The sequence below is a fragment of the Cebus imitator genome, unplaced genomic scaffold (assembly GCF_001604975.1).
Source record: "Cebus imitator isolate Cc_AM_T3 unplaced genomic scaffold, Cebus_imitator-1.0 Scaffold18, whole genome shotgun sequence".
In the NCBI taxonomy this organism is placed as follows: Eukaryota; Metazoa; Chordata; class Mammalia; order Primates; family Cebidae; genus Cebus; species Cebus imitator.
In genome coordinates this window covers 3,299,158-3,310,523 of record NW_016107333.1, presented here as the reverse complement: position 1 = coordinate 3,310,523, position 11,366 = coordinate 3,299,158, and the positions used below count along the sequence as shown (strand labels likewise).

The following is an 11,366-nucleotide window of genomic DNA, read 5'->3' as shown; positions in this document are numbered from 1 at the left end:
AGCTTTAAGCTTATTTTTATACAGATTTAGTGTTTGATTTGTATGCATTCTGCATGTAGTGTTTTTCAAATGTATTATTGCTGGATAGCTTATTCAGGATTAAAAACGGCTCATGGGAAGTTGCATAAAGATTTACGCTTGACTCTGCATTCTATTAAATCTATTATAAAATAAGCATTTCATGTAGAGTAATGAAAGATTTCAGAGTGGTTTTCAATACACTGTGAAATCTTTTGTTAAAAATAAAAGCAACTTTCGAAGGGCTTCTGTTTCAGTGATAACGAATGACCATGGAATCTTTCTTATCAATCCAATTTTCTGATTTATCAACCTCAAGTTAGCTGCTGTCTGTGGTTGTTAAAATTCATTCTCATTTTGCTTGGTTGGGCAATTCTTTGGTGTGTGTTTTGGAGTTGGGTGGATGGTGGGAATGCTCTCTTTTTCTCCCTGCCCACTTCTCATCCTTCCTTTGGCCTCTCCCTCAAGTATACAGATTGGCATGGGGTTGCCCATTTAATTATGGTGTCCATCTGGGGTAATGTGTAAATTGCAGTAGCTATTTTTCTTAACGTTTAAGCATTATTCTTTAGGGGGAAGAAAAAACAGGAAAGAAATAATAGAAAAGCCAAATTTTGTATTATATATCTGTATATGGATACAGATATATACAAATGTACTCTGCTGATCAAAAATTCAGTTGAAAAATGCTTCTTGTACAAACTGTTAAACTGACAATGCCACTGTAAATTAATTGTAACTTATTTTCAAAGAAGATTTCAGAGAGCCCTTTTTAAAAACATTAAGACATAGTTGCTAAACAAAAGCACTTATTGGATTCAAGTAGCTATTTAATGACACCAACATTTGATCTTTGTGTCCAGGGTCCCATGAGCCTATTTGGCATATTGCAAATATAATAAAACCCTCCTTTTCTCTCCCCAGCCATTACAACACAAGCTAGCATGGAGTTTCGACGGAAAGGGTCACAAATGTCCACAGACACCATGGTTTCCAATCCTATGTTTGATGCAAGTGAATTTCCTGATAACTATGAAGCAGGAAGAGCTGAGGCTTGTGGGACACTGTGTAGGATTTTTTGTAGCAAGAAGACTGGAGAAGAGATTCTGCCAGCTTATTTATCCAGGTCTTGGAATTTTTGTTTGTTTTTTCATTTATATAGTTTTGTTAGTGAAGCCATTGTAGCACGGCTTGGCAGACAGAACTGATGAGTGAATGTTGGTCTGAAATACCTACAGATGTCTGTAAGTGACTGGCATTTGCCTGAAATCTTTCATTTTACCTGCCTCATCAGATTTGGTAAAGACCCCTTAAGACCTTTTTTGTTTTAGAAGTGCTATTTATGTCATCTTATTTGAACCTTTTTAATATGGAGAGATTTCAAAGGACTACAATAATTCGTTAACAAATTTTTGGCACAGTATTCACATGTAGGCAGTCCAGAAATAAGTCAGCTATAAATCCTGCCTCCAAGGAGCTTATTTTCTGGGCAAAGCCATGAACAAAGCCATGTACACACATGACAATGATCCAACAGGAATAGGATGTTGATGGGAGAGGCACAGATAATGTGCTGTTGGCATTCAGGGGAAGAAGCAGCACATATTTATTTACTCCAGGGGTAAGAGTTATGGAGGATTGAATGATTATGCTGAACTTAGGGTAGTATTTAGACTCTGTTAGGAAGGTGGTTGGGGTCATCTTCTCCAAATCTCTGGCTTCAACTATCTTTATGAATGCCTGTGCCATCCATTCAGTTGCTCAGTCCAGAAACTAGAGTCATTTTAGAATCCTCTTCTGTATCTTTAGTTGATCAACCAACTCCTCCCTTTCTGCTCCTTAACCCTCTTTCTGATCTCTCTTTTTACTCTGTCCCCACCATTACACTTTAGACTTTGTCACTTTTCTCCTAAGTTAACTCATAGTGGCCTCCTGTTTATCTTGACACTGTTTTGCCTTCCTTAACTGATCATTCACACAGGTGCAGAAGTGAAGTTAATATCAACAGTATTTAGATATCTGCATACTTGCTAGGTTCTCAGGACATAGAACTAAACTGACTCCATCAGAGGGAACCAAGTACAGAAGTTTATAGATATGAGAAAGAATGGTATATACAGGCAGCTAGGCAGGATGATTTTATTTATTTATTTATTTAGTTATTTGAGACAGAGTCTTGCTCTGTTGCCCAGGCTGGAATGCAGTGGCTTGATCTCTGCTCACTGCAGCCTCTACCTCCTGGGCTCAAGTGATTCTCCTGCTTCAGCCTCCCAAGTACCTGGGACTTCAGGCAAATACAAAAACCACCATGCCTGGCTGATTTTTGTATTTTTAGAGATGGGGTTTCACCATGTTGGTCAGGCTGGTCTAGAACTCCTGACTCAGGTGATCTGCCCACCCCGGCCTCCCAAAGTGCTGGGATTACAGGCGTGAGCCACCGTGCCCGACCTGGGTTATCTTAACTATAGGGGCTTGGCTTTAAGCAACAGAAACCCTTTCAACCTGACTTAAGCAAAAATAGAGTAAGTTGTGAGAGCTAGTGATATTTATTAAATTCTAAGGTCAGGAAGTACAGCATGGCCTCATGAAGAGCAGATACTCAAGGACCAGAACAGTTTTATTCCTCTTTCTTTCTGTCTTACTGGTCTCCCAGAACTGCTTCATTCTTCTCTTCTCTGCAGATCATTTTCTCATATTGTAGTGTGCTTCTAAGTTCTCAGTTTTCATGGCCTTGTCTAGGTGACCATCAGAGCCAATTAGTGTCTCTGAATTTTAATTATAGATTTCTGGGAAGGAAGATCTAATTAATCTGCCTGTCTCTGGTCTAGTCAGCTGCAGTTGTGAAGGTGGGTCACATAAGGGTGCTGGAGCTCACTCCTTGTTGTGGGGGCACATTTCTCAGGAACTGTGGGCTGGGGAGATACCCTAAATGATACCGTAGTAGTAGCAGGGAAGACTATGACCATGAGCTTTCTGACTGAGCCATAAGACTGAATGGGTGGTAGTAGGACAGACTGAAACCACAGATTTGTGAGAGGGCAAGTGATCAGTTTAGTTTTGAATTGAATTTCTGTTATTTTTTATTTATTTATTTTTTTTAAAGACAGGGTTTTACCATGTTGGTCAGGCTGGTCTAGAACTCCTGGCCTCAGGTGATCCACCCACCTCGGCCTCCCAAAGTGCTGGGATTACAGGCGTGAGCCACTGGGCCCGGTGAATCGATTGAATTTAAAGTGCCTGTGGGATATTTATTAATAAATATGTATTAAGTCCTACTGTGTGCCAGATATTGTGCACAGAAGTACCATAGTAATCAGTAGGCATCCAGATATCCAGTAAGCTTTTGGCTAATAGATCCGGAGCTCAGTTGAGAGGTGTGGGTTAAAATGATTTGATTGTATTCAGTGACTTAAGAAGTGTTTAAAATCAGGCTAGTAAAAGAGAGAGTGTCGAGAACTGAGGTTGTCAGCCTGAGGAACACCGCTGTTGGGGGCAGATAGAGTAAAAGGACGTGTTAAAGGAAATGGTCATAGAAATCAGGGAAGAACAAGGAGAGAAGAAGGGAGTAATCAAAGGGTTGAATGCTTTCAGAAGGCAGACTGAGTTAAGACTTAGTCATGTCTTCTAGATTCTGAAATCAGGAGTCCCTTAGTTATTTGCTAGTATGGTTTTAGTTGAGTTCTAGGGAGAGAAGATAGATTGAAATGGGTTGAGCAGTAACCAGTAGGTGAAGAAGTTGTTTCTGAAGAGTTTTGCAAAGAAGAGAAAAGTACTTCACAGTAGAAGAGTGTAACAGTATAGTTGCTCTTGAATAACAGGAGATTGAATGCTTAGTTAATTAGAGGTTGGGGGTGGAGTTAAAACTAAGGTATATTTAGGTATTTTCCTAAAAGGAATCTCATTCAGGTGACCTTCATGATGAATACAGAGGATCGAATACAGGTTGCTTTCTTTCATTGTACCCCCAAAAATAATAGGGAAGGGACAAAAATGTAAACATACTTTTTTCCATAGGAATTACTAAATTTTGCAACATTTTTCTGTTACAGAATTTAATTCAGCAATTCCCTCAGTTTATTGAAAAGTACTGCAGCCTATCGTTTTGTTTTGTTCTGTTGCCTTATTTGCTGCCCCCTATAACTTTGAGTTGCAAGGCTTAAGCTTTGAGAAGGTATAATGAACATGAATTTTTTTTTCTTCATTAAGAAGGATGATTTGGGTCTTAGTGTATATGAATCAGAATTGTTTTAATTCCCGTAATACCTTTTAAAGGGTAAAATTCAGGTAATTCCAGTAAATTCCAGTAATTCCAATAATAATACCCTTTAAAGGGTAAAAATAGTGAAGGGTGGAAATAGACTTTCAGATAACTATGTAGCAAATAATAATTATGAAAACTTTTGATCAGCAGTTTGTTTAAAATTTTTTTCTTGCTTTCCTAGATTTTACATGCTTTTAATTCAAGGTTTGCAGATAAATGATTATGTGTGCCATCCTGTCTTGGCCAGCGTTATTCTAAACTCTCCTCCTTTGTTCTGCTGTGACTTGAAAGGGATTGATGTTGTGGTTCCTTACTTTATTTCAGCTCTTGAAACCATTTTGCCTGACAGGTAAGCTATCATTCTCTGCTTTTAAATCAACTGTCTGATTTGGCCTGGTCTGTTGGTGCTTCCTCCCCAGTTTCCCAATGTATTCTGTCCAGTTGTCTTCATAGTCCAAGGGGACTCAGGCCACATTAAATAAGTGTAGCGTGTCCGGACCCACCTCATCCCTGATCTCCTTCAGTTCTGATTTGTCTATGGGGTTGTTGAATCCTTTCTGGCCTGGTCTGGAAGGGTAAGAGCGACTCCAGCACAGAGGTCTTACCTTTGTAGAGTAGGCCTTACATTTTAGATAAAGAAATCAATCAATCAGTAAGTGTCTAGTTTAGTTTGGTAACAGTTTAACTTAGAAATACACAATACACATATACACAATGCTTTTGGATTTCCAATGGATTTGGAAAAATTGGCATTATATATATTTTGCAGTAGCTAAAAATGTATTTTAGTTAAAAATACTGATAGCTTTTTATTTTTTTGGCAGAGAACTCTCAAAATTCAAAAGCTATGTAAATCCAACAGAATTGAGAAGATCCTCCATTAATATCCTGCTTTCTTTGTTGCCCCTCCCTCATCATTTTGGCACAGTCAAATCTGAGGTATTGTTTTATTAAAGTTTTCTATATTGTATATTCTGTGTTGTGTACTAATTTAAGTCAAATTGAATGTTAAAAATGGAACGGGAGCTTTTTTATTTTTAAACTCAAGTTATTTCACTCAAGTTATTTCAAGTGAATTAACAAAATTGATTTGTGATTTTTTTTTTTCCCTGTCAGTTTTTCTACCAGTTTTCAAGCAGTTATAGGCTAAGGACATTTATTAACATAGTGTTAGTGACAGAATTAGCACAGCGGCTAATACTAGACTGAAAGCTTTGCTCATTAGACTGATCTCTTCCTCTATCTAGCTGTTCCCATGTGGGCATCATGAGCTGCAACAGCTGATGTTAAATATTATTTGTTTTTTCCATAGGTGGTCCTGGAAGGAAAATTTAGTAATGATGAAAGCTCTTCTTATGATAAACCAATAACTTTTCTGTCCCTGAAGTTGAGACTTGTGAATATATTAATAGGTGCCTTGCAAACAGAAACGGACCCCAACAACACCCAAATGATACTAGGTTTGTATTCACACGTTATTTTGCAAGTGAAAACCCAAGTACTGTTGACTGCAGGCCTGCTGAGGAGGCAGCAGTTGGTGACGGGAGCCTAAACCTAGTGTAGCTCTACTTTTCTGAGTCAGAGGCACAGTTAGTTTTTTATGTAAAGAAATTTAAAGGGGTGAGATCAGGGAAGTAAAGTGTTGCAGTTTGTCTTGGTTGGTCATTTTATTTGTGCTGTTGCTTTCTTCCTCCCTCGCTCTTTCTCTTCCTCCCTTCTCTCCTTTCCTTACTCTTTGCTTCTCCTTCCCATCTCTCTCTTCTTTTCTCCTTTCTTTCTGCCCTCCTTCCTCCTGCCTCTTTCTCGTCCTCCTGCCCATTACTTACAGGTCTCATTGGTCTGGATTTTCCTTGTAATTCTCTGTGCCTCCTTCACACTGGCTTTTTTTTTCTCATTCACTGAACACATCCAGCTCATGATTTCTTCAGAGCATTACTTTATATTCCTCCTGCTAGGATGTTATTTCCCTAGATTTTTGTTTGGCTTTTCTTTATCATCTTCTTAGAGAGAGCTTTCCTAACAGACCTTGCTAAAAATTATCTTATTTCATCTTTCTTTTTCACAGCACGGAACCTGAAATTGTCTTATTTAAATATTTGAACTCCCCCTTTTTGACATGTTTTTCAAAATATAAAGTATTTGTTGATTGACAGATCTAGTGTTAGCACTAATGGACAGTGTTATCTCCCTGAAAATCCTCAGAGAGACCCTGATGAACAAAGAAGCTCTTCTTTTCTTCCTCTGATCTGATGTTCAAATTGGGTAAACAGTAATATTTATATTTGAAACAGCAAATTATATTAGAAAAAAGGTTTTCAGTTGTTGCTTCTGGGTCTCAGTACCACTGAAGTGCAACCCTGGGTATTGAGGTCACCACCCTCGATAGTGGAAGCTCTCGGAAAAGTAGTGCTTTCCTCAGCCACCTAACAGGAGTCCCCACAGAACCATGTGACTGCAAATACCATCCCAGCCCTCAAACCTGGGTAACACTTAGAACTCCCTGCTTATGGAGCAGTTGATCTCTGAGAATGCCTTGACCTTACAGTGGTTAGAGGCTTACTTTCTTCTCTTCATTAGCAGGACAAGCGTTAGGCTTCTTCCTAGCATCTTAGATTTTTATCTGTTCAAAAGTTGAATCAGATGTTTCCTTTAAGCCCTTATGTTCCCAGAGGAGGTGGGGTATATGTCCTTCCGACAGGAACACAGTCCTTGGAATGGTTTCTGAAAGGCCTCTAAAACTGAGAGAGACAGGCCTCTAAAACCGAGAGAGACAGATCCTGAAGAGATGGGTCACAACAGCCAAAAACCATATTTTTCCGGAGACACCCAATTAGTAGGTGACTGGAGTTGTCTGTAGCTGGGCAAAAAAAAATTTGAGGGTCTCATAAGTCTCAAATGCCATTAATTTAATTGTGGACACGATTTTCTAGACTCGGAGTTTTCTGCTCTTTATATTCCCAGTTATGCTATATAGCTATATTCTTGTTCATGCTGGGCTTTTAGAGACCTTGTGAAGTTAATGTGGTCAGTCTGACCAAGGTTTGGAACGAGAGTTTACCAGTGGGTTCGATAACTGTCTCAGATGCATTCTGAACACAGAGGGTGGTGTATGTGGAGGGGGATGTTTTGACATGTGAGAATTTCCAAGTTACAATGTTTTAGGTTATTTAAATAACATAATTTTGCTTGAAATCATATAATTTCTACGATTGAAGCGTATTTGGTTTTGTTATACCCTTGCTCTGAGGCGCTCCCTATGTACTTTCCAAGGAAGAGTCAGTTGTTACTCTTGCCATAAAGTGGCAAAGCTCTTTCCGTCTTCTCTTTATCCACAGTGGGCAAGAGTACCTCCCACTGAGATGAGATGCAGTGCATTAGGCTCACCATCTCATTTCTGTCCTAGCCTTTCCAGGACAATGGGTTCCTTGATAATAAATAAATGAGGCTTACTTTAGGGTATGCAGATGTTGACAAGCCCCAGACTGTGTTGCTTTAATCATTCTTAAAAAATAGTGTGGTCAGAAAAGTATTGCTGTGACTTTTATTTTATACTTTTTGTTTTATTTTATTTATTTTTCTTTTTACCTGTAGAAAAAAACAGTAATTTCTGTTTTATTTTTAAGACTAGAACCTAGTTTTTAAAATATTCCATAATATTTTCTTTAGTTTGTATTACCCTTGAAATTGAGATGCTTACATCTGGTCTTTTATACTAGTTTTAAAAAATCTGATAATGAGCATATTTTTAAATAAAGCAAAGTTTGATCCTCACGTTCATTTTTTAAAATTTATTTATTTAGGTTTTATTTATTTAATTTTTTTTCCCCCCTGAGACAGGTTCTTGCTCTGTTGCCCAGGCTGGAGCACAGTGGTGCAATCATGGCTCACTGCACCCCAACCTCCCGGACTCAAGTGATCCTCCCACCACAGCCTCTGAAGTAGCTAGGACCACAGGCGTGTGCCACCATGCCTGGCTAATTGTTTTTTTAGGGAAAAAAAAAAAAAAATGAAGTCTTGCTATATTGCCCAGGCTAGTCCTGGGCTCCCCCAGTCCTCCCACCTTAGCCTCCAAAAATGCTGGGATTACAGGTGTGAGCCGCTGTGCCTGGCCCACATTTATTTTAGGAAAAATTTTTTTTTTGAGACAGAGCCTCGCTCTGTCACCCAGGCTAGAGGGCAGTGGCATGATCTCAGCTCACTGCAGCCTCTGCTTCCCAGGTTCAAGTGATTTTCCCACTTCAGCCTCCCAAGTACCTGGGATTACTGGCACCCACCACCATGCCCTGAAAATTTTTGTATTTTTTAGTAGACACTGGGTTTTTACCATGTTGGCCAAGCTGGTCTCGAACTCCTGATCGCAAGTGATCTGCCTACCTTAGCCTTCCAAAGTGCTGGGATTATAGGCGTGAGCCAATGTACCTGGCCAGACTTAGGGAATTTTTAGAGTCTCTTCTGATCAATCAGTGGATTTATTATTAGAATTGACCCTTGAACAACATACGGATTAGTGATGCCAACTCCCTCAGCAGTTGAAATCCACATATAACTTTTCGATCCCCTGAAAACTTAACTGCTAATAGCCTACTGTTGCCCAGAAACCTTACCAGCAACAGTTGATTAACACATATTTTGTATTTTATGCATATTAATATATACTACATTCTTGCAATAAAGTATGCTGAAGAAAAGAATATTTTATTAAGAAGTACATGGTGTAATCCCAGCACTTTGGGAGGCCTAGGCGGGTGAATCATGAGTCCAGCCTGGCCAACATGGTGAAAGCCCGTCTCTATGAAAAATACAAAAATTAGCCAGGTGTGGTGGCACCTTCCTGTAATCTTAGCTACTTGGTAGGCTGAGGAAGGTGAATGCTTGAACTTGGGAGGTGTAGGTTGCAGTGAGCCCAGTCTGTGACATTGCACTCCAGCCTGGGCAACAGGAACAAAACTCTTGTCATTCTGTCTCCCAAAAAAAAAGAAAAAAATCTCCCCCTCTCTCTCTCTCTCTCCCCCTCCCCTCTCTTTCTCTCTCCCCCCCTTCTCTCCTCTCTCTCTCTCTCTCTCTCTCCCCCTCCCTCCCTCCCCTCTCTCTCTCTCCCCCTCCCCAGGAGGGGGAGCACACTCTCTGAACCCAGGAGGGGGAAGTTGCAGTGAGCTGAGATCACGCCACTGCACTCCAGCCTGGGCGACAGAGGGAGACTGTCTCAGAAAAAAAAAAAAATCATGAGAGAAAATACATTTGTAGTACTGTACTGTATTTATTGATACTATAAATTTTCTGTTTACAAGATGAATCATCTGAAATGTTGGGTAGTTACAGGTGCAGACCGTGATCTACGGTACATATCAAGCAACTCAGCTTTTTCTTGTAATGTCATGAGTTCTCTCTGCTTCTTGGGAGCACTTCCAGCATCACTAGTGGCACTTTGTGTGGGTCCCACGGTGTTAGTCAGGGTTCATGGTGTTGCACTAAACATTATGAAAATATGGGAGAACCATGATATGCAATTTACTGCAATATTCAATCTGCTAGAGAGGTGAACTACTCACATGGAGATGGTTAGCATCACATTGTATTTTAGGGAGGATACTCATTAATGCTTGAGCTCACCCCAATAACAACAGGAGGAGGCAACAAAATTATTACAGAAGTAGAGTATGTACTACAGTTAATTTTATGCAGTTTTTTAATAATGCATCTTTGTTTACATTTCTGTGAATTGCAAATGGCATCAAGTATGGTCTGTGTTTGTGTATATAAGTTTTGATACATTGTATCTTTTTAATTTATTTTTAGAGACAGTGTCTTGCTTTGTTGCCTACTTTGGTCTAGGGCTTCAAGCGATCCTCCTGCCTTGGCCTCCCAAAGTGCTAGAATTACAGGCATGAGCTACCCTGCCCAGCCAATTTTNAAAAAAAAAAAAAAAAAAAAAAAAAAAATATATATATATATATATATATAAAATATAAAGAAAGTAAAATTCTATCAAAGCTCACCACTCAGAGATAAACATTGTTGACATTTTGGTAAATACTATTCCAGACATTTTTGTTTAAATATGAATTAAATTTTACATAAATATATACCTTTTCTGGAAACATTTTTCTTCTAAAGTCTCAACAATAGAATGTAGACATTTCCCTAGTTTTATAACTATAAAATTGTTTTCACAACAAAGTTTTTTTTTTTTTAACTTTTTAAATATTTTGTAAGGACGAGAGTCTCTCTATGCTACCCAGTCTAGTCTAGTCTCAAACTACTGGCCTCAAATGGTCCTTGTACCTTGACCTCCCAAAGTGCTGGGGTTACAGATTCCAGGCATGCATCAGGCCCGATTGTTTTTTCAATTGGTTTTTTGAGATGCAGTCTTCCTTTGTTGCCCAGGCTGGAGTGCTGGGGTACGATCTTGGCTGACTACAACCTCCACCTTCCAGGTTCAAGCAATTCTTGTGCCTCAGCCTCCTGAATAACTGGGATTACAGGCGCATGCCACCACACCTGGCTAATTTTTATATTTTTAGTGGAGATGGGGTTTCACCATGTTGGCCAGGCTAGTCTCGAACTCTTGACCTCACGTGATCTGCCCACCTCAACCTCCCAAAGTGCTGGGATTACAGGTGTGAGTCACTGCACCGAGCCATTTTTTGGATATTTTTGTGCTGTACAGTTTGGGAGTTTTTTCAAATTGTCACAGATCTTCAAAAAATTTTCTAACATACTTATTGAAAAAAATCTGCGTATGTACAGTTCAAACTCATGTTGTTCAAGGGCCAACTGTAATTTCCTAGGTATTTCAGGAATGTTCAACCAAAATGATATTCTTATCTCACTATTAATCATATAAAATGTCTTAGCAATTTTAATATTCTTGTATATTTTATATAAAATACTGTTTTTTTGTTGTTGCAGGAGCAATGTTAAATATTGTTCAAGATTCAGCACTTTTAGAAGCCATTGGTTGCCAGATGGAGATGGTAAGTAAGACATAATCTGTCAGAGAATATCACTTTTGGATTTTATGTAAATTATATACCAAAATGTCCATCTTTGTGAATTTTAAAGGCCTTTGGTTTATAAATCCTGGTCA

At 39.0% G+C, this 11,366-nt stretch overlaps 1 protein-coding gene across 1 annotated transcript in view; it reads left to right on the top strand.

Annotated features, from left to right (window-relative positions):
* The window catches only part of RALGAPB (Ral GTPase activating protein non-catalytic subunit beta), a 102,162-nt gene that overhangs the window by 44,160 nt on the left and 46,636 nt on the right, over positions 1-11,366 (top strand). Inside the window, exons 10-14 of the mRNA XM_037734420.1 lie at positions 943-1,144; positions 4,461-4,628; positions 5,104-5,218; positions 5,592-5,739; positions 11,189-11,253. Of these exons, the coding sequence (XP_037590348.1) occupies positions 943-1,144; positions 4,461-4,628; positions 5,104-5,218; positions 5,592-5,739; positions 11,189-11,253 (698 nt within the window). The remainder of the gene's footprint in view (positions 1-942; positions 1,145-4,460; positions 4,629-5,103; positions 5,219-5,591; positions 5,740-11,188; positions 11,254-11,366) is intronic.